The sequence below is a fragment of the Bubalus bubalis genome, chromosome 5 (genome assembly GCF_019923935.1).
Source record: "Bubalus bubalis isolate 160015118507 breed Murrah chromosome 5, NDDB_SH_1, whole genome shotgun sequence".
Taxonomy (NCBI): domain Eukaryota; kingdom Metazoa; phylum Chordata; class Mammalia; order Artiodactyla; family Bovidae; genus Bubalus; species Bubalus bubalis.
In genome coordinates, this window is record NC_059161.1 from 76,556,259 (window position 1) to 76,579,468 (window position 23,210).

At 52.6% G+C, this 23,210-nt stretch overlaps 1 protein-coding gene across 3 annotated transcripts; it reads left to right on the forward strand.

Moving 5' to 3' along the window:
• The first annotated feature begins 268 nt into the window (after positions 1-268).
• On the forward strand, positions 269-23,110 carry FCAMR (Fc alpha and mu receptor). Of its 3 annotated transcripts, XM_006043810.4 has the most exons (6): positions 269-701; positions 3,436-3,496; positions 8,997-9,335; positions 10,255-11,014; positions 11,685-11,803; positions 12,708-23,110. In XM_006043810.4, the coding sequence occupies exons 1-6, from the start codon at positions 663-665 to the stop codon at positions 12,875-12,877; spliced, it is 1,488 nt and encodes a 495-aa protein (XP_006043872.1). In that variant the 5' UTR covers positions 269-662; the 3' UTR covers positions 12,878-23,110. The 3 variants fall into 3 exon arrangements, with proteins under 3 accessions (XP_006043872.1, XP_044799198.1, XP_025133485.2); XM_044943263.2 differs by lacking the exons at positions 269-701; positions 3,436-3,496 and having other exon boundaries at positions 6,942-9,335; XM_025277700.2 differs by lacking the exons at positions 269-701; positions 3,436-3,496; positions 12,708-23,110 and having other exon boundaries at positions 6,942-9,335; positions 11,685-12,168.
• The last annotated feature ends 100 nt before the right edge of the window (positions 23,111-23,210 follow it).

Genomic DNA, 23,210 nt, shown 5'->3' on the forward strand with positions numbered 1-23,210 from the left:
TTGCCAGTGTTCTCTCTCCATGGAGATCATCTCATTTACTCTATTGTGTTTTGTCCAGAGCATGAGCGGTAGCTGCCAAGCATGCAGTTGAACTGGAGTCAGGGCCTCAAACTGCCTCCCCGTGGAAGTTGAAGGGGACCGGTCAGCTAGTAGGCACCAGCTGCCAGCCAGACAGCAGGGGAATTCCTTTCCTGAATTTTCTCTTCTGCCCAAGCTGTTGCATCACTTTACCCAGGAGAGTTCTGAATGAATTGGCTGATCTGGGGCATTCTAAAAGCTCTGGGCCCTGGACTGGAGGGGACACAAGAGGTAGAAGGATATGTGTCAGTGCGTTTCCCCTAAAGGTACTGTCATCACCCCTGGGAAAGTTCTGCAGGAATGAGGGGCGGTAAGAATGACAGGGGGCCTGGACTGGCTCCCTATTATAAGAAATAAAAACCGAGGCCCAGCATGAAGCACTGATGGGAGTGTAGAGTGGTGACCAGCAAGCAGCCCTATGCCTCACGCCTCCAGTTTCCAGTGCTAACTCCGGCTGCCTTCCAGCGCATTCGACAGCCAACTCAGCCTCAAGGTTTAAAGAAAAGAAACTAGAAGTTTTCCAATCACCAGCACGTCAAAAACAGAAAAGGAAAAGCCCAAGTGGATTTTATTTCTGGACTGAGATGGATCTAGAATCCCCAGCTAAGCCTGGAGATCCAAAGGTGAGACGAGACTTTCCCCAAGGGGTTGGGGGCTTGTCTCCTGATGTGGGTGATGAGAGGCAGAAGCAACTGTCCCAGAACAGCCAGGCCTTGCTCTCAGGGGCCAGGGAAGGATTCTGGAGGTCAGGCCAGCATCTCCCTCCTATGGTGCTACTCTTCTCTCACTCCCACTCTCCCTCCCACCAGAGTGTAGGACTCCTTACAGTCCCCTGAGTGACTTAGAACCAACTAACGTTAAGAAGGGCTTCCCAGGTACTACTGTGGCAAAGAACCCAGCCTGCTGATGCAGGAGACATGAGAGACACGGGTTCAATCCCTGGGGTCAGGAAGATCCCCTGGAGGAGAGCATGGCAACCCACTCCAGTGTTCTTATCTGGAGAATCCCATGGACAGAGGAGCCTATGGGGTTACAATCCTTAGGGTCACAAAGAGTCAGGCACAACTGAAGCAACTTAGCACACACACATGTTAACATTAAGAAGGAGAAGGAAGCATGGAGCTCCTGCAGTCAAAGCTTTTGTGTGGCTGTGGAGAGGAGAGATGCTTTGCTCAAGGTCATTGCCATGGGCAACATGGAACCTCCTGAATCCTGGTTCTGTGCTCTTTTCTCTACACCTGCCTCCTTCCTTTCTCATCTGCTGCCACAGGTGGGAGGACAAGAGAGAAGCGGGGCTCGAGGGGGCAGCAAGGACTTGGGGAGTTACACACCAGCCTGGGCTGAAGCTGGGGTAGAGCCCTTCCCAATGGGACTGAGGGACAAGAGAATTCCCCAATGTGTCCTGTCCTCTAAAACGCGATGCACGATCCTAGAGGTATTTGGCCCCAAGCTACTGAGTTGGGGCTCCCTGTCTCCTGGAAAGAGGTTTGTTGACTTGGAGGCTTTCCGTTGGATGTTATCCTCACAACCTCAAATCAAGGCTGATAACTCCTTGGAGGCATTTTATCTCACACCCCATGCTTCCTCATTGCCCTGCAGAGGCGGTTTTGCTCCTGCAGCTGAGAGATAGCTGCACCCACTGGGGCTTCAGAGAAGCCGGGCAGGGCCGTGCAGACTTTGGCCCCAGTGTGCGCTGCGTCGGCACTTAGCACTTGAGAAAAACCCGCCTGGGGGAACCTGGACAGCAGCCCCAGAAGTAGCCTGGACCTGGTGGATATTAATCAAACAACAGATTAGGTGCAGACACACCTGGGAGAGCCTCCAGATGAGAGCAGGAAGCCAGCAGCTTTGAGGGCAGGGAGGGCTTGAGGCTGCCATGATGGTGCCCGAGACAGGAGGCAGAGGGAACCTATGAACCTTGCCAGATCTGACCACCCTGGGGGCTCCACTTGGGTACAGCTGGCAGAGGCTTGAGTGGACATGGCCAGGCAGAGCCATGCTGAGGCGACAAGGTGCCTCACAGAGCTGACTATGGACTCCGTCTCCTTCTCTCCTCTCTCTCCTCCCTTCACCTCCTGCTTCACCCTCCCTTCCCCCTTCTCCTGTTTCTCTGCACCCGCCCCCCCAACTCCCACCTTGTTCCCTTTTCTTCTCCTTTAGCCCAAGCCCAGCCTGGCCACTGGCCACATGTGGTTTTGTCCATTTGGACAGGGAGTGGGGTGAGGGGACCAGATTATGACTGTATGAGACTGTTCTCAACATGAGCAGGACAGGTATTAGTGTGGGAAGGAGGAAACAATGGCTAACTTCAGTTTGATTTCTTTAGAAAAAGTATCCACAGGTCCCAGGAGCTGCAGGCAGTAGATCTATTCAAAGAAGAGATTTTTAACCACTCAAAAAGCATCCATGGAAACCCTCTGGGGACGACAAAAGAAGCATAATGTATTAACACAATCCTTGCCTTTTTTCTATCAGCAAGCAACAAAGGGCCACTGATAATGGTCAGTATGGTGTTTGTCAAAAGAGTGAGAGGTTCTTGTTCATAACTTGTTTAGTTATGCTCAGTTACGTGCCTTGGGCACCTACACCAGGCTAGATCCCAATTCAGAGCCTGGAGGCTCAAAGTCCTACCTTCCAGGAGCTCCCCGCTTATGGGAGAGACCAGAGCAGGGGGAGATCAGCAAGGGCCAGGGGCCAGGGAGGGATTTCGAGAGCTTGTGGAGGACAGACGGAACAGGACCCTCGGGCAGAAAAAACTTGGGTTGAGAGTTGATTTTTAACTCCTGCTGTTGCCTGGAGGCTCACACCAATGAGAGAGATTTTTCCTTGAAGAAAGCAATCCTTCTGTGAAACAGAAGGGGAAGTGGGAGACTCGGCAGCAGGCCCCCTATGGACGCTTCTAACTCAGTCATTAAGTGGCACAGCACCTGTACTGAGTCTCATTCCCCAGGACAGGAAGCTGATCTCCAACACCGAGTAACATTTCCAGGGTCCCACAGTTCCAACTAAGGCTTAAACTTCTGGCTTGGAGAGTTTCCACTGCACAGTGCTCCCCCAGATCTAGAGCCCCAGGCTGGCAAGCGGGTGCTGGGGCTGGCATGCCACGGAGGGAGTTTTTCCAGGCTTGGTGGCAGCGAGCCAGCCCAAATGTGGCGTGTCTGGGGCCATGAGGATGGAGCCACACTTCTCTCAAAGGGCCATGACATCCTGCTCTTGAATGAAGCTGATCCAGCCCCAGGGCTGAGCTCACCCCAATCCCACAGTGAGACGGTGACCAACCAGATCCCAGGGCTACTGGACCGGCGTCTCACTTGCCTGCTCTCAGGCCTCCTCTTTGACAGTGGTTTTTTCTTACAGGTCACCAGCCAGAGGGCAGGATGGAGAATGCTCATCTTCCTCCTGATGTGCCTGCTGCAGGGTGAGTCCCAAACAGCCAGATTCAGAGCTTGCACACCCAGACCCGAGCCTTCCAGGCTGCAGCCTGGTGGGCACCTCAGTGACCTTCAGCACCCCCTCCAAAGTACAGGCATTCTCCATGGCTTTAGAGCGAGGGAGTGATTGGATCTGGGCCCAGGGAGAGTGTGGGAGGTGAGAGCTCACACAAAAATTGTATGTCCGATCACTGGGATATTCAGTGTTTTGATCTGTCTCTGCCCTCTTCCATTCAAGCTGACGACTGAAAGTCAGCTGCATTTTCGAGATATGGGTTCCAGGATAGCATTGGTCTATTAGCACTCACTCTAAAATAACTCAAGTGCCAGGCCACAGCACCAGTCATGTAAAGACAAAGACCTTGCCTTAAAGAGTGCAGAGTCTACAAAGAAACCAGATGGGTAAATAAAAACCACATCGATGCATTTACTTCTTTAGTCAATGCACACTTATGGAGGGCCTACCCTGTACCAGGCACTAGGGACAGACGGACGAAAGTCAAGTTGCAGGCTGGTGTGGTGATCAGGCTCAGACAAGGCAGCACAGTCCTGTCTCCATGCTGTGGTGTCTGGTTTTATTCTGATGGTAATGGGGAGCCACTGAGGAAGGCAGTAAGTTTGTGCCCAGAGTATCCAAGTAGCTGCTTAATAAAAAATGTTGAAAGAGTAAATTAACAAATAAATGCTATGATAACATCCTGATGCTGGGAAAGATTGAAGGCAGGAGGAGAAGGGGATGACAGAGGATGAAATGGTTGGATGGCATCACCAACTCAATAGACATGAGTTTGAGAAAGCTCCAGGAGATGGTGATGGACAGGGAAGCCTGGTGTGCTGCAGTCCACGGGGTCACAAAGAGTCAGACATGATCTGTTGACTGAACAACAAATAATAACACCAAAAACAATTTTGTTTGGCTTATCAACAAATCAGATTTTAATGAATCAAAGGTAGCTAATATTGGAGCAAGAAACCTCTGTGATATAATCACACCACCTCTTTATTTTCATCTCTCACGGCCCCCTTTAAAATTTTTCAGTAGGAGCAAGCTTCCTGGCCCCCAGATGAAAACTCAGGCAGGCCCATGATTTTTCAAGTCTCAAAAGTTCTAATTGGATCATTTTAAGTAACCAGTTAAATATTTTGGTCAACTATTTCATCTTCATTCAGAGATACGCCCCCCCCCCCCCCGGCCACCCCAGGCCTGCAGTCAGGAAGGCAGGGAGGGCTGCCTTTCCCCCTCCCCTGGTCCTTCTCCCCTCCTTGGAGGCAGCTGGTACCTGGGACCCCAGCAGGGTCACAGTGGCGGGTGGGAGGGGAAGCAGGAGGCAGGCTGCTCATACCTGATGGAGTGGCCTGGAACTCTCTGGCCTGGTAGACCTCAGAGCTGGCTCTTCCTCTTGTGGATGTCTTTGCGGACCCCTCCAGGGCCCATCTCCCCGCTGTGGTCCCTGCACACAGAAGACCCCATCTCAGATGGCTGCAGGCTGGTTCTCTCCCCTCTGGGCCCCACCGTTGGGCAAAAGGAGCACCCAGACCTTTCTCATCCTGTTGCTGGGGCAGAAGTGATCCATCCCGGGCCCAAGCCGGCTCTCCCTGCTCCTGCCACATGCCCCTTGCAACTCCTCACACCAAGTCAGGCTCCAGTCTGTGGTCTCCAGCTGCAGGCCTCACTTCCCCGTCCCTGCCTGAAGCCACACAGCGGACACTGCTGGGAGATGATGGGTGAATGAGAGCAGGGGCACCACCTCCACCAAAGGGGCCCCTGGGAGCCATCACACTGATCCTAAAATGCCAGCCCTTTCTTTAATTCTCACAGTCAACTAGTACAAAATTCCCAAAGCCTTTATCATATATAACTAAGAGCTTACATAAGAGTCAGGCCTCCTGAGTGGCACTAGTGGTAACGAACCTGCCTGCCGATGCAGGAGGCATAAGAGACGCAGGTTCGACTCCTGGGTCGGGAAGATACCCTGGGGGAGAGCACGGCAACCCACTTCGCTGTTCTTGCCTGGAAAATCCCATGAACAGAGGAACCTCGCGGGCTACAGTCCACGGGGTTGCAAAGAGTCAGACACGGCTGAAGCAACTTGGCACGCACACACGCAAGAGCTACCAGTTATCCACTGAACAAGTTCTTAAGGGTGCATGAAATTTGATATTGATAAAAGAAAAAAATGTGCCTTGCAAAAGTTGATTAAGGATTCCTAATCAGCTCTCAACTGCAAAGTCGGAACACCCCATCCTGCTGATCAATGGGGCTCATAAATCCTCTTGCTCTGCCCCCTGCCCCCACACACACATGTAGATCACACACAGATTCCAGAAATCAGAGCATCATCACTGTTGTCCTGAGGCAGTCCTTGTTTGTAATTACAAAGATTCTTGCTTTTTATAAGTTGCTATGTAACTTTATCAACAGTGGCATAGTTGTAATGTGTCATTTAATTAAACCCACAGTGAGTATTGATTTATCTCTAACATTTATGGTCTTGACTCTTCCTATAATGAGACCTTAAGACATATGCAATAGGCAGGCCAGCTTTATGGGCATGTGCCCTGTGCAGTCACACAGGGCCCCATTTATAAGGTGCCTGGTTTAATGCTCTACTATTGCCTTAGTGCACCCCGCTCCAGTACTTTTGCCTGGAAAATCCCGTGGACAGAGGAGCCTGGTAGGCTGCAGTCCATGGGGTCGCTAGAGTCAGATACGACTGAGCGACTTCACTTTCACTTTTCACTTTTATGCATTGGAGAAGGAAATGGCAACCCACTCCAGTGTTCTTGCCTGGAGAATCCCAGGGATGGGGGAGTCTGGTGGGCTGCCATCTATGGGGTCGCATAGAGTCAGACACGACTGAAGTGACTTAGCAGCAGCAGCAGCAGCATTGCTTTAGTGAGGGCTTCCCTGGTGGCTCAGATGGTAAAGCATCTGCCTGCAATGTGGGAGACCCGGGTTCGATTCCTGGGTCGAGAAGATCCCCTGGAGAAGGAAATGGCAATCCACTCCAGCACTCTTGCCTGGAAAATCCCATGGATGGAGGATTTGGAACGAGAGGTCCTCCATTTTTATTTTGCACTGGGCCTTGCAAATTATGTAGCCAATCCTGGCAACAGGATTAAACTTTCTTGGGTTCAGAGGTGCTAAACACATAGAGCTTCCCTAATAGCTCAGTTTGTAAAGAGTCCACCTGCAGTGCAGGAGACCCCGGTTCGATTCCTGGGTTGGGAATATCTACTGGAGAGGGGATAGACTACCCACGCCAATATTCTTGGCTTCTTTGTGGCTCAGCTGGTAAAGAATCTGCCCACAATGCGGGAGACCTGGGTTTGATCCCTGGGTTGGGAAGATCCTCTGGAGAAGGGAAAGGCTTCCCACTCCAGTATTCTGGGCTGGAGAATTCCATGGACTGTATAGACTATGGGGTTGCAACTTTCACTTTCACTTTCAAAGACATAGAATAAAGTGTAGATGCCAGGCACCCGTATCCTAAAGCAAGATGTTAAAGCACCTGGACAGGACTGTGGAGAGAAATGGCAAAGCTGGTTGTTCCAGAAATAGCCCCCCATGTCGTTCCCCACAGAATCATCAGGGGTCGAAAAGAAGAGCTCACAGTAAGAGCTTTCTGGAAAGAGGCAGTGTGATGTGCCCTGCACCACCTGTCCGTGAGGGACAGAGGGCTCACCTCTTCCCCACTTTTAGAGGAGTAAGAGAAGGAACTTCTAGGAAGCCACTCAACAAGCTTGCTGTAGTCCCAGCAGTCTCCCGACAGCTCGGATCCAGCGGGGACCAAGTGTAGATCCCAGAGAAGGAGCTGCCCCAGGGCCTCCAGCAAAAGGGCCACCCACAGGGGACTGTGACTTCACCGGAGGGGTATGCGGCCCTAGGTCACAGGCTTGATGTCAAGGGGCTGTTAAAAGGCCAGCAGGAGAGAAGACAGTTCCTGCCAGGTGGGAACTAACTGCAGCCAGAGGCCCCGACAGGGAATCTGGGAGGCAACTGGGAAGGACGGGATGCTGGACGCTGCCTTGCCCAGAGGATGCCACCTGCAGGCCAGGACTCCTCCTCCTCTCCCCTCTCCCCTCCATGCCCAGCCCCAGAGGGGCCCCAACAGCAGTTCTGAGTAGAAAAGGGGGTCTTTTCTACTCAGCAAAGAGTAGAAAGTAGTCTACAAAGCAAGAGACCCTGAGCAGTCCCCCTCCCAAACATCAGGCCTCCAAGCATAGCTGGAAGAAAGGAAAAAGGCTTCAACTGGATAAGAGATTGGAATTGCAACAATCATTGGGCTGTGTGTTTTCTTATCCAAGTGAGACTACAAAAGCTACTGTACTTGAAATTAGGTCTGAAATTTCATCAAGGAGCAGAGACATCCCAGAGCCAGGGTGAAGAGGCGGTCAGTGAAAGGGCCGTAGACTGAACTTCAGCTATGATCGCAGCCACTGCCAAAGCAGACGTAGTCACAGTTCTTCTCGGCTTTGACGGCAGCCCTTGGTGGCTTCCATTTCTAGAGAAAAGTGAGCCAGCGCTGGTCTGAGGAGGTACCGCCAAGCAGGGCAGGATTCCTGTGCTTCCAGCACCCTCTCCTTTCAGCAGCAAGCATACGCTTCTGTTTTTACTATTTTACATCTCTCTTTTTAAAAAAATTTATTGAAGTATACCTGATTCACAATGTTGTATTAATTTCTGCTGTACCGCAAAGTGATTCAGTTATACATATATGTATATTCTTTTTCATCTCCTTTTCCATTGTGGTTTATCAATGAATACCGAATATAGTTCCCTCTGCTATACAGTGGGACCTCCTTATTCTAGTATCTCTCTTTTACATTCCATGCAAACAAATCACGGTCTTTTGTCAGGTGTTGCCTTGGCCCCCTTACAGGTGCTTAGGTGGCAGCTTTTTAAACATCTGCATTTTTTTTTAACATCTGCACTGGAGCCCAGTGGCTAGAACCCAGGCTCTGGGCAGACTCGCAGAAGATCAGCTGGCACATGTTAAGTTCTATGGTGGTTAGCTGAACAGTGGTAAAATCATTCTTGCATTTTCATCTCTCAGATGGGGCCTTTCACATAGCCCCATTCCGTCCTTTGGGGCTACTCCTGATCTAATGCTAAGCATTGACATTTCTATATTGATTCTTTTTAGCTTCCCCGGTGGCTCAGTGGTGAAGAATCCTCCTGCTAATGCAGGAGACACAGGTTCGATCCCTAGGTCAGGAAGATGCCCCGGAAGAGGAAACGGCAACCCACTCCAGTATTCTTGCTTGGGAAACCCCATGGACAGTGGAGCCTGGTAGGGCCACAGTCCATGGGGGATCATAAAAGAAGCAGACACGACTTTAACAACTACAACAAAACCTCTACTTTCACGGGGGCACTTTCTGACCTGTTCCCTAATTCTAGCAGAGTCTGGAGCTCAGAGCTCCTCAAACGGCGACACACTCAGCACTCCTTCTCCATGGACTTTTTTCTCCCTCTGCCTGCAGCCGCCAGCGCACTGACGGGCCCACGGCTGGTGTCCGGGGAGCCTGGGGGAGCTGTGACCATCCGGTGCCGGTACCCCAGCTTGGCCATCAACAGCCACCTGAGGAAGTACTGGTGCCGCCTCGGGCCCCCTGCGGGGATCTGCCGCACCGTCGTGTCCACCAACCGCTACACGCACGGGCGCTACCGCGGCCGCGTGGCCCTCGCGGACTTCCCGAAAAGAGGCTTGTTTGTGGTGAGGCTGTCCCGGCTGTCCCCGGAGGACGAGGGGCGCTACCGCTGCGGCCTCGGGAACTCAAACAACGCGCTCTTCTTCAGCATGAACCTGACGGTCTCTCCAGGTCAGGGCCGGCGGCTGGCGGGTCAGGTGTGATGAATGCTAGGAAGGGGGAGAGACCACAGGAAGCCCAGAGGCCCAGGAGGGCGTTAAACACGAGGACAGTGATGATGAAAGGTGGGGTCACCCAAGGACCGAAGGTGCGGGCTTGCATTTCAGATGGAGGGAAGGTAGATACCAGGGAAAATGGCCCAGTTGCGCCAACGGCCGGATACTAGGGACTCCCCGTAAGCGATCCCACCCTATTCCCCCTGAACGTTGTGGCACGTGTATTTGAAGTGTTCCATGAAGCCAGTGAGTTAGATAATGTGGCTTTGTATGGTCACGTCTCTTTGTACAGACATGCGCAGCAGGTAAGATGCGCAGGACCGAGCCCTTCCTAAGACAAGAGCCTCTCAGCAGGCGTCCGTCAGGGGCCAGGCCGGAGTCCTGTGCGGCCAGTTCCAGAGACCTGTCCAGAGTCAGCTACTTGAAGTCCAGGGAAGGGCGTCCAGGCTGTGAGAGGAGGTGCAGGCAGGCAGGAGTCCAGAGAGAGGACTGTTCGATTAGAGGCTGCTCTCTAACCATCTGCAGACACTGGCCACTCTGCTGTGGCTGGAGTTTTTCTTTTTTTCTCATTTGCAGAGCAGTACGTGAAGGGCTGCGGGCCTCTGGGGAAGCGGACACCATGGGGTCCTGGGGCAGTTGGATAGAGAACATGTGGGCATAAAAGAAGGAGACAGGAACATAAAGTGTCAATATTTGCAACAGACTGGAGAATACATCTGGCTTTTTCTGTTTCATCCAATATATTGGCCAAAGACTGCACTGCTTAGCGAGGGTGCATTCTACACGGCAAACACCTCAAGCCTGATGTCTTTTGCTAAAGCCTGTAGGCAGCCCGGACAGCCTTCTCATTAGGCCTCCTTCTGCTGTTCACACAGGTCTTTCCAGAACCATCCCCACAGCCACTCTGGCCTATGGTGAGCTCATCACAGGATCCTTTGAAATAACATCACCCCCAGCCACCAAAAGATGCACACGAGGAAACACCCAGATGACAGGAAGACAGAGGACAGGATGGGATACAGTTGCCCTGACTCCAGGAGCCAGGAGAACCACGGCTTCAGCCACGGGAAGGCAAACCCCAGGAGCAACCGCGGCGGTGGCTCCAGGGACAGGCAGCCAGGTAGAGGGCTCCGTCTGGGCAGCTGTGCCCCCTGTGCAGAGTCCGGCTTCAACAGTCAGAGGCATGACCGGTGCAACAGAACAGGGTCTGGTGTGGAGCACCAGCAATTCAGAAGCAACCAGGGCCAGGGCCAGCGAAAGAGAGAGGGAAACTACTCCTGGGGTTAACAGGCCAAGCGAGGAGACAGAGAGCATCAGCGCAACCCCGGGCACCACTGAGACAGCCGCAGGGACCATTAGGCCATCGACCCTGGCCTCAGAAAGATGGATGTGGGAACCCCTCCAAGAGGAGACATCGGCTTCTGAGCCACAGAGCCTGGGCTCCATTGAAGGGACCATCCTGGCTGCGGCTGTGTGGACCTCAGAGCCAACCCGCATAGAGATGGCGTCTGTGGAGGGAAGCAGTGAAGGTGACCCGGACACCCCTGCAGGAGACGGTGGTCCCCGCGTGATGCCGAGCCAGGCCCTGGCAGAGGGGCCCCCCGGGTCCCCGGCCGAGGAGTCTTCCGTAAAGAGGTAACCCCCAGGCCCCCCTCCCCTGGGGCTGCACCTCTGCCCGCTCCCTCAGTGAGCTCAGCTTCACGTGCCCCTGGGTCTGCTCACTCCTCTCCTCCTCCTCTGTAGCCTCAGGACAGTTAAGGGCAAAGGTCACGGGGGGTCAGAATGTTCCCTCCTTCCAAGGTCCTCACTGGGAGAATGCCATCTGAGTATTTTCACGTGACTGAGCAAACATCTAGGCAACAGAATATTTAGAATATTTAGGTGGGACTGTTGGGACTTTTCGTTTCTTAAAGATGAGGAAACAAAGCTCCAGCGGGTGGCAAGGTGGGGTGGTGGGGTGACTCACCGAAGCCACAAAGAGAGACTTTGCAGCAGAACCAAATGCCTAGCATGAATTCCCTGACCCTGACTCAGTTCTCTTGGCCCCTGTGGCCCGTTGGCAGGGACCCCACACAGGTGGTCGGGGAGGGACAGGACTGAGGACTTGGGAACCGGGAGGCAGGGGACCACGTCCCAGGTCAGCGACTAACCCGCCAGCCGTGGAAAAGGGCGGCCAACCGGCCCAGGCCTCCACGTCGCCTCTGTAAAATGAGGGGTGCGGCCCCAGGGCCTTGGCTTCCTGGGGCGCTCCAGGCCCCCCTCTCTTGTGCTTTTCTGACCCCCACTCCTGCTGCTTCCTCTGCAGCGCTTCTCTGGAAGAGAAGAACTTCTCTGGGATCCTGACTCCAGTCTCGTCGGTGCTGTGCCCGCTTATGCTGGTGACCCTTGTTCTATGGAAAAGGAAGCTCCAGAGGAAAGGGAGCTGTGAGTGGGGTCTAACTCGCCCCAGGCCCGCAGAGGGGAGGGCTCGCCCCCCTCTGACACCCTCAGGACTGGGGCGGGTCAGGGCCGGGGCCAGCACTGCTGGATGCGGAAATGCTAAATGCTAGTCTGGGCCATGCTAGCCAAGCTTGGCCTTGGTTCCTTTATCTGTCAGATGGGAAAGTCGTCTGTTTATTTATGTCCTGGTGATGTCCGAGAGCCTAGGGAGACGTTCTTCAGAGAATGGTGAGACTGTTGCTCAGTGTAGGCCTGCTGCTGCTACTGCTGCTAACTCGCTTCAGTCGTGTCTGACTCTGTGCAACCCCATAGACGGCAGCCCACCAGACTCCCCCATCCCTGGGATTCTCCAGGCAAGAACACTGGAGTGGGTTGCCATTTCCTTCTCCAATGCATAAAAGTGAAAAGTGAAAGTGAAGGCGCTCAGTCGTGTCCGACTCTTAGCGACCTCATGGACTGCAGTGCACCAGGCTCCTCCATCCATGGGGTTTTCCAGGCAAGAGTACTGGAGTGGGGTGCCATTGCCTTCTCCGCAGTGTAGGCTTAGGAACCACGTGAACAATGCTGGCAGCAGACAGGAGTGCGGGGCCCAGAGGTGCAGCCAAACTATACCTGCACCCTCTGCAGACCTCTTGCAGCACCAGGCCCAGGTTTAAACACATCTAAAGCGACTGCTCCACGGTGGTTAGATGTGGCGAAGAAAGGGTGAGATACTCTGGGAGCAAGAAAAAGGAGCTAAGCTTCCCAGACCCAGGGCCTTGACAGCCTGGCCCAGTCTCTGTGAATCTAAGGGTCAGGAAGCCCTTGACGCTTGCAGCGGGTGAGGGTGGTTCTTGGGGAGTCGGGCTCAGCGCCCAGGACCCTCACAGTGTGCTCCGTGTCTGTGCAGCTCAGAAGACAGGAAGGCCCTCAGGGGTCACCTTGATTCAGATGACACAGTTCCTGGAGCTGGGCCTCCAGCCAGGCCAGCCACCCCCGGTGGGAAGGAAGAGGCTCCAAGTTGACCCTCCTCCTCTCCACGCCAGCCTGAGTCTCCCGGCAAGAGACCCAGGACCCTAAGGAATGGAAGAATAAGCCGCTCGGTCACTGTGGAAGAGGAACCAGGACTGAATACCATAGCCCAGCTTCTTCTCTTCCTTTCTCCACGTGAAGAGCTGAGGCAGAGGGAGCTGGGGGAGGGGGGTGTGGGACTCCATCTAGGGAGACAAAGGCTGGGCCAAGGAAGGTCGAGCATTTTCCACGGCCATAAGTGACACTGTGACTCAAAGAAGGCTGCAAGAAAGAATCAGTTCACTACTGGTGAAAGTCAGTGGACCCGGATAAGGCGTGAAATTTCCATTCCTGGAGGTTTGAAAATAGGAGAGGCTTCCAATCAGAGTGCAATGTTAACAAAATTTCAACCATCACTCCTAGCCCCTGTAGGTGCCCCCTTTTCTAATGTCTGTTAGCACCCAGCCTGCTGCACACGTTTGATTATTCATTTCCAGTAGATTCTAAGCTCTGGGGGCAGTAATTGCGTGTTGTCCTTCTCACTACGTCCCCGAAGAACTTCAACTCAGTAGAACCCCCAATAAATAAGTGTATTGAATGGCTGACTGGAGGGCCGTGGTCTCTGTGGCCTCTGGTGACCCTGCCCATGAAGATGCTCTGAAGCGCTTTCAATGTTGGGGGGCTGCCCATAGATGATCCCACAGGTCCCTACATGGGGACCAAGAGAAAGAACACTTGTTCCCCATTCATCCCTCCCCATTTGGCCCCATACTCACTATGCTGTAGACCTTTTGACCCAGTCAAGATTTTCTGGGATTTTCCTAAGTTCATGAAGGAGAAGGGTATTTTTCAGTAGATTCTCATCTTCTTCATAAAGCTCCTCTTATTCAACTGCTTATAAATCCCTGATGCCAAGGACTGTTGATAAAGCTGGAAAGCGGTTATGGTAAGAGGGGTGGATAAGAAAGAAGATGGCCAAGAGGAATTTTATGTGGATTCTGCTTTGCGACCATTTCATCACATGCTTATTGGGGGTTTTGCTCTAGTCCCGGGTGTCATGTCTCATCAGGTGTCACCTCTGCTCTTTCACTTTGCCAGATCTGTCAACAAGCTGTCTGAGCTTCATGTTTGGACAGAGCAACCCTCGAGCAATGGAAGAGAAGGGAAAGAAAGGCTCCACCATCAAGTCAGGAATTGTCAGGTAGATATTCCCAGAAGGCTCAGCCCTGCCTCCTAAGCTGTCAGCAGCACCACAAATCCTACCTTGCTGCCCCTGCAAAGCTGGGGCTGAACCCAGACGCTGTCCAGAGAGCATAAATATGAAACGCTCTTCATGGTTTGGGAGAGAAATGCTCACTGTTTTGGGTAAGCAGTGAAGTTGCCTGCACATAACCAAACGGATTACAGAACTTTAGCACTAATAGATCCTCAGAGATCAACCAGTCTAAAACCCACTGCCCAGGGTGAGAAAACTGAGACCCTGTGGCAGCAAAACAGCTTGCTGAAAGTCACTGAGTTAACCCAGTTAGAATTAGCAGGATGAGGACTAGAAAAGGGAACTCATGACCTTGACCTAGCACTTTCCTCACTTCACCTTTGCTAAACACCATATCAGAGCAAAACTCATCATCAAAACTCAGGAATCAAAGACACCACACCCCTGGCTCTAGACCATTTTCATGCACATGATCTCAGGGGCCTGCTTCAAACCCCTGTAAGAGAGACAGAAGAGCCACCATCATCCCATCCAACCGATGTGGAAACAGGCCCTCAGGGGTATAGAGTTCAACCACGGTCCCTCAGCTCATGGCATGCAGGAATGGGAGCAAATCAGACTGTACAGGGTCCTATACACTCCAGCAGTGTTTTCCAGAGGCATCCACAAAACGCTAGCTTCTGAGAACTGTTACGAGCTATTCTGAGGAAAAGGTTTGGTAGATCAAAGAAATTTGGGAAACATGGCTTAAACCAAAAGCAGGTTTTGTGGAGGAATTTTGGAAGACTTTAATACACCAACATGCATTATGAATAGCCCTGGTGGGAGGGTCAGGGGACATTGTACGTGTTTCCTCGGGTTTTGGACTATCGTGTTTAGCTTGAAGCGACCTCACAAGACTGGGCTCCTCAAATCTCTCCTTGTTTGGGGAAGCCTGATGCACTGAATCAGGGGTCACAACCCTTTTCTATAAAGGGCCAGAGAGCAAATACTTCAGACTTTGCAGGCTGTAAAGCCTCTGTTGCAACTGCTCCACTCTGCCCTGGCAACCCAGAAGTGGCCAAAAACCATCCTGAAATGAATAACTTTTGGCTGTGTTCCAACAAAACTATTTACAGAAGCAGGCCACAGGCTGGATCTGGCTCAAGAGTGGTAATTAATTTACAGCCTTAATGCCAATCCCTGCATTAAACCGTAAAACCAACTGAGGCTCTCCACTTCCCACTCTGATATGAAGGATCTGACTGCAACCTCTTCAACAGCTTCCCTTGACCACCCTTTGCTGGCACCTTCCTCCTTCTGAGCCCTTGTAAGCCTCTGTCTGGGATGCAGCAGTTGGGCATTCTGCCTGACCACCTGCCTGGGGGAGGGAGGGCACCTGGGGGCCAGGGTGTTGTCCAAGAGGTTGGGGTCAGGGGCAGCTTCCAGAAGTAGGAGAGGCTGCCAAACCAGAGTGTTCCAAGGAAAGCTGAGGTCCACCAGCGGGGAGAGCCAGTACAAGCTCAAAGGGATGGAGCAGAGCCAAGACCAAAGTCGTTGGAGCTGAGCAGAGATAAGATCTGAGTGAAATCAGGGCCAGGAAGGAAGTGGGGGAACCCCTAAGGCTTAAGGCCCTCTTTTATGGGCTTTAGGCGCTCCTTTATGGGCTAACAGATACTTGGAGAGGGGCAAGGGCCAGGATTTAAAGGGCCAAAGGCAAAGGAGGCTAAGAAGGCCATGGCCACCGCTGGGAACTGTCAGCGCTCTGGTTTTTAATCTCTTATCCCCAGCTAGCTTGATATCCACATCTCTGGGACGAGGAGCAGGGGGACTTCCATCTCTGAAGCTAGAATCAGCCAAGTGTCCATGGGAAGTATCCAAGATACAGGGAAGCACTCCCTTTCCTAAGATCAAGCATGTTGTCTGGATTAGGGAGCAACCCTCCCAAGTCTCACCTTGCTACATAACAATGCAGCTGCTGTTCATTGAGTATCTCTACCAAGCAGGCCCACTCCCGGGTGTTTTCATATTCCACGTGCACTTGATGCAACATTTCTATAAAGTAGGCAAGATAATCCCCATTTTACAGATGAGAAGACTGAGGAGACAGAAAGAGGCCGGGAGCCACTGAACACAAGGCAGCCACAAACGAAATCCTTGATCATGGCACTGCACCACCGTGCTTGGACTTACAGCCTGCTTATTTTGGCCACACGCTTCCCTGTTTAAGATTCTAGAGAAGTCCTTGTTTTCCTCTTTTAGGCCTGTGTGTAAAAGGTCTCATAATCATTTCCAGTCATTTGTTCTCTTCAGTCACTGAGCTGACCTATTCCTGTCCTGGCTAAGTGAAGCGGGAAAGTTCAGAGAGCTGGAGCTAAGTGAGAAAACTTCACTGACCAGCCCTGAGGTCCTTACTGGCATTTGCAAAAATCCAGCTCAGATCCTAACCACTTGCAGGGGTGTCCATCTGTCACGGGTAACTCAGGACAAGCGCTTGACTTGGCAGCCGGCTTCTCATACCCTTCTCATACAAGGCTTTGGGGGGTTTCTTCCTCTACGCCAGGAGCCAGTGGGGTCTGGGAAGTATAGAATCAGCCCCCGTCAGATACAGAGAGGGAGGTATTTCCACGAAAGGACTTACACTTCACTTCAGTCAAGTAGACATGTATTATGTGATTATTTTCCATTGGTGCAGATAATCCAGGGCTAAGAGCTTGACAAAGGTTGAATGGAGAATGGAGAGCCCGTACTAAGGAAGTGCATTCTCTGTGGGTGGTGCTGCATGCCAAGTCCAGGGCCACCAAGCCCTCCATTTTTCTTGAAGTGACACAGCGTGACTTACAGGCACTGGGCCTCCCAGGCCAAACTGCTCCCCTCACTGTCAACAAGGGGCTGAGCCATCACCCCACGGCCCACCCTCCAAGGGGACAGCTGAAACCCAGATGGGCAGCAGAGAGGTGCCAGCTGCCAGAACGGACCCGATGCTGCACTCCTAGAGGCCCATAGACATCACGAGCACTGAAGCACTGGGTCAGGGGGCCGCTGTTAGCCTCCTTGTCCTGTTTGGCTGAAACATTCCATGATTAGCATCTAGGGTTTTCTGTTCTGTCTCTTCCGGCCTCTGCCCAAGTTCCCATCCTTTGCCTGTTTGTTGCCTTGATCTAGACCTACCAGTTTTGCTCTGAGCACAGAGGTTCAGTTAACAAGGGCCACCTCCTTTCCTAACATTACAGATTCCTGGTTCCCCAACCCTGAGTATCTTAGAAGGAAGAAAGCCATGATGACTGTGACCGAAAGCATTTTCCAAGTTGTCCCATAATTTGATGATGTTGCGCTTCAGACAAGAGTTCAGGAAGAGGGCACTGGGGAGTTTGCTTCTTTAAATCCTGGCATGGGAAGGACAGACTGGTTAGGAAATACAATTCTCCCCGACCCGTGTAGCACAGACAGCTGAAAACCAACTACAGTATACATCACTGGAAAGAAGCGGATTAGACACCATTGTACAGGTGGGAATGTTGAGGCTCGGATGGGCACAGGCTGCAGGGGGATTACAGAGGATGTGTTTTTAATGGCTGCCGCCAGGCAAAGCTTCAGCTAAAGGCCAAGCTCAGACCAGGAACAAGGAAACAGCAAGTTTTCAGGAGGACCCCAGTGGCTTATGAGAGGGGCTGGGCCCTGCCACCTGAGACTCCACCTATTGACTTTGGATGTCTGCTCTGAAAATCTTCCTTCTTCCGCCCCTCCCTGGCCAGGGGATGGAGGCAGTAGAGGGCAAGAGAGTGGTTTGGTAACTTCAGAAAAGATTTGCTCATTTGTTCCTGCCTAGCAGAATCAGAGAATAAAAGCTCTCTGGGGTCCCGGAACTGGCCTAGGGGAAACTGAAGGAACCTGGGGACCGAAGCCAACTTTCCACTTCCAGGATCTTTCACTCTCTGGTTCGACACTTCTAGCCCCCTCGGGCTCAGGCGTGCCCACCACCATCTCTGCCGTCACACCCCCACCAGTCACAACGATCGAGTACAGACAACCCCCGACTCCCGCCCCACTCCAGAAGGCCTAGAAGAAATGTCGTTTTCACTTTCTAATTAGGAATCAACAGAGCTAGGAAAACAGTGAAGGACTAGACATCTGGGCAGTGACACAGGGAGGCAAGTTGTCAGGGAGAAGGAGGTGACTCAGTGAGTTCATGGAGACAGAGAAAAGATCTGAGGCCCCGGTGCACACACGTGGCCAGTCAGTCGCTCTCTGCGACACATCCAGTGACCTGAACCTTGAATCTGGTAGCAGCCCTCCTCCCCTCACACTCCCCACATGCCTGCCACCCAGCGTGCCACTGTGACTTTTCCCTCATTGCGGTTGTTCTTGGCATGGACACGAAGCTGCCAGGTCATAGATGCTCTGCTCCAAGTCCCCTAAGAAGGGCCCTGTGGATCCCCTATGAAATCACCCACCAGCCAGGCAAACATTTATAAGGAAGCTTCCTCCTACCTACTTCCTGACAGGGAGGTTCACCAGAAAACCTCTGAACATAAGTCTGGGCTCAGAGACTCCTCCAAAATCTGACCCGAGCTAAGCCAGGCCAACTGGACAGTTCCAGTCTGGGGCTCCAGGCAGTGACCACACAGGGACCACGCTGCCAAGCTGAGCAAAAGTGCAGTCGTCCACGTCCCAGGCCCTCTCTCAAGCCCCAAAGGTGAAATTAAAACAGCAAGAGCCAACGCTGTGCTCCTGCCAGTGGATGCCAGCTGGGCCAGGAAATACTAGATCATTATTTGCTGATGGCAAGGGCAGGCAACCTGGGCATAAATAATCCCAAATGGTCCACTTCCTTAAAAAACAGGGTTGGGAGACGGGGAGAGGGGCTTGGTATTTAGCTTTTGCAGAGGCACTGTCACAATTCTCTTTTCCAGCGATTGTTACTCAAATGCTCTATAAATGCTTACCAAGAAATGCTCCATTTCAGGGCTGGCTGGCCTGGGATTAAACATTGACTGCAGACAAGGGTTAAACATTGACTCAGCTAAAGACCTGCACATGGGAGCAGAGAGCTGGCAGCAAACAGCAGCGGTAGGCATTTCCTCTCTCCACTCTTAGCCCACTTGTCCCGCAAAGCTGCATTAGCGAGGACTGTCCCCAGGGAGCGATGCTGAAAGGGCAGTGGAGATCTGGGGAAGGACCAGATAGCATAGGCCTCCCCTTCTCTGTTGGTGGCTGAGTCAGCCCAGGATCTGGGAGCCTCACACTGGTAGTGCCAACCTGGGGGCCTGTGGATCTGGCCTTCTCCAGTCTTGGCGGGATCAATTCTTGGCAGGTGCAAATGGGAGCCCTTGGCTGCCTGGGAAAACAGACTTCCAAAGATTCATCCGGGGGAATAAAGGCTTTGGGAAATGGAGGAAAGTGCTCAATGTTGGGAGACCTTGGTTCTTGACCCATCCATGCCATCAGCTCATTGTGCAAACCTGGCCAAGTCCTCCCACTTCCCTGCCCTTGGTTCCTCATGGGTCAGCGGAGAAATCAGTCCATTCCAACAGCCTCTGCTGTCCCCTTGCTGAACCATCAACACCTTCTAGATGCCAGCCACCGTCCATATTATACTTAATCTTCACACCGTAGTAATGGGGTAAGGATAATTAGCCCCATTTTATAAATGAGAAAACCAAGGCCCAGAGACATTAAATAACTTGTCAAGGGGCCCCCTGCTAGGAGGTGGCAGGACTTGGATGTGAACCCAGGGAGTTCCAGGTCTGGAGTGTGGGAGCTTTCCCAAGGCTGCACTGCCTGGCTGGTGTGTGGGGCTGATGACTCTTCAGTTAGACAAAAAGCCCTTGGGGAACAGGGATGCACACCCCTGCATGTCTCAAATTTCCCTGGACCTCGAACTTGCTGCAGGCGTAGTTTTGCAGTAGACTGATTGAACAACTGGTCACGGACACAGCAGAAGTTTGTGGTGGGCTGAAAAATGGCCTCCCAAAGATAGGTCCACCTCTGATCCCTAGAATCTATAAGTGTTACAGGATCTTGAGATGAGATCATCCTGGATTATCTAGATAGACCCCAAAGGCCATCACAAGTGTCCTTATAAGAGAGGCAGAGAAACATTTGAGACCCACAGAAGACAATGTGAGCCAAGGACACAGATCAGAGTGGTGTGGCTACAAGGCAAAGAGGGCCAAGGAATGCCAGCAGCCACCAGGAGCTGGAAGAAACAAGAGTCTGGTTCTTCCCCTGAGCCTCCGAGGGAGCCCTGAGCCCACACCCTGATCTCCGACGTTTGCCTTCTAAGAAAGAACACTTTTCAGCTGTTTTAGGCCACTCAGGTTGTGGTCATTTGTTGCAGCCGCCATAGGAAACTAATGTGATGCTCAATCAAAACACAGAGTCCTAGAACTGGGAAAGCCTTGGAGGTCATTTTGTCCAGTGCCCAAGTTTAACAGATGAAACACCTGCAGCCCCGAAGGGGGAGGTGATTTGGCGAAGGTCGCTCAGTAAGTTAGAGCTGGGTAGAGGCTCACTGACCCCAAGCCAGGGCTCCCCAACTGATTCGTGCCGAGTCCCAGGGTCGTGAAAGGCAAACGAGGAGACTTTCTCATTATTATTTTCCTCTCTGATTATTATTTTAAGAGGGAGGGGGAGCTCTTAAACAGATGAAGCACTGTCCATCTTGGAGGTGTAACTCCTGCTTTTACCGTCATCACTCTTGAGTCGGGCGGCCACTCTCCTCCCCCAGGACTGGGAGGAATGGCCTATGTCTTGGAGCCAGTAGGTTCCCGGTGGGGAAACTGCAGCGAAAGACGGGAAGCTGGGGGACTCCAGTCACACCGCTAGCATGTGGCTGAGCCCAAAATAGGACCCAGGGTTCTGACTTCATCACTCTTCCCTGGTTCTGCTTCTCATTTGCTTCTTTCCCTAAGCTGGGTCAGTAGGCAACGTGGACTTGGGGTACGTGTGGCAGCATGGGCACGATCAGCTAAGATGGTTTTGGGACTCCTGGGAACGCACCAAAACATGATCCAAGAAACGTCCCGTCATCACAGACTGTAGGGCTAGGAGAGGAGCCCTGGGCCCCTCAGGCAGCCTGAGAAGCAGCTGTTTCCTGGACATGTTTCCCTCCCTCCCCACAGGCCGAAACTCATCAAGGTTGTGTCCTAGGGCTAAGAGGGTCCCCCTTAAGCCGGACTCCAGACACCTAGACACAAGGTAGCCCTGCTTTGGGGGAAGTGGGTAAATGAGAATAAGAGAACAAAACCTACAAATAGCTTGACGATCGAATTCCAAAGAAGAGAGAAATAAGAAGGAAAAACCTTTGAAAGGAGCCGTATAACCTGACAGAACTAGAATTTTCCCCTCATTGTCCCCAAACCATCTCCACCTCCCCTCACACTCTCCCACTTCATACTGACCCTGGGGCTAGGGAAGGAGAATGATAGCTGAGCAGGGAAGAAAGATGGCTCAGCTATCGATGCGTCTCTGGGCCTGTCATCCCCCCATCACCGCGGGGCTTAGTCCAGGGCTGCCGCTGGAGAGGAGACTGACATTGATGGATAGACCCCCAAGGGTTTGGGGATGCCAGACAAGGGGGCCTGCGCCTTGCTTGTCCTGTATGGAGCTCTGGGGTCGGCATCTTACCATTGTCCACTGAAGCCCCAGTTACGTGGGGCAGGTGAGTGCAGAAAGCTGCAGGGGTATTGGAGAAAATGAGGCTCTGAAACACGGGATCTGAAAATACCAGAAAAATATGAGTGAGCCACACTTGCCCTGCACACACTGGAGGTCCTACCTGCAGGAGCCCAGACGCAGAGACAAGGAGACCCGGGGTGGGCAACAGACCTTTCAAGATGGGCCGGCGTAAAGGCCACAAGCCAGCAGGAGGTGTCACACCGCAGCGGACGGGGCTATTCCCTTCTAGAGCACGAGGCCCACTCAGAGCCAACGTAGGGGCTCCTTCCCTCCGTCTTGAAGTCACACTGGTGCAAGCCGCCCCCTCACCCAGACCCGCTCCCCCAGGGTTCACAGAAACACCAGAGCAGCGACAGGGGGACAGAAAGGAAAGCCAACCCAGAATGAGACTGAGTTTTAAATCGGGAGGAAAGTGAACGAGATATCACTGAATCGGACCAACTTTACATATAAGTGACTAGGTAACTTTTTCCCAACATCAGTCAGATTATGGCTTTAAGGTCTGGAAAAAAAAGCTGCATAATAGAAAACAAGGTTTATTTTCTCACCATCCAAACCCATGACCTCAGGCTGATAGCCCACCGTGACTGAGTGCCTAAAATAAGACCCAGGTTCTGCCTGCCTTGTGTTTTTTCCAGGACTCTATTTCCCCTTTCCTTCTTCCCCTTCTGGGGTCCGGCCTGCAGAACGCTGTAGACAGAGCCTGGGCCAGCCCTGCACAGGTAGGACTGGGTGGGATTCTTGCATGGGGTGGGCGTGTGAGGGGTGGGGGGAGCACACGAATGTCGGGGAGGGGGCTCCACTTGTATGACTCGGACGAAGATCGTTTGGGGAACTCCTGGGAGTCCTAACGAGGTCAGGTCAGGGAAACCACCAAGGACTAACAGAGTCAGGGAGGGAGGCTTCTACCGCAGCTCAGATGGTCAGCACCCATTTTGCCGAGTGAGGCGCCAAGCCCGGGTCCCAGCAAGACCCTGAGCTCTGCCATTCCCGGAAGCCCGGGGCAGCCGGAGCCTCCAGCTCCTCTAGCATGTGAGAGGGGAAAAACACGGTCCCCTGGGCCCTGGGGGCTCTGGGACTGATGAAAGGGGCTCTGCAGGAGATGCAGAAAGAGTGGACTTAATCCAGGAAGTAGGGGACGGGTCCCCAGGTGTGTGGAGATGTGAGGCTATTCCTGCCACCTGTACCCTTCAAATGCATATCAACTCTGCACTAATATCTGGTGCTAGCCTCAGCCTGAAGGTTTGGTATCACTCTCTCTATTTTCCAGCTAAAAAGAAATAATGAAGGGGACTTGCCTAAGATCTTGCAGCTGGAAAGCAAACAGAACAGGCTCTCCATGCTTGATACCCTGTCTCCCATCCTGCAGATGCAATGATGGGGGACTCCAAAGTAACAGTCTCCCCAAGGTCAAGGAGAAGCAAGTGCAGCCAGGCAGGAAGGCGGAAAGGAAAGGAAAGCAAGGGCTCTGTGGGAGTCACGTGCCGCTGGCTGGCCGCCATGCCCATGGGAGAGTGTCCCTTTAAG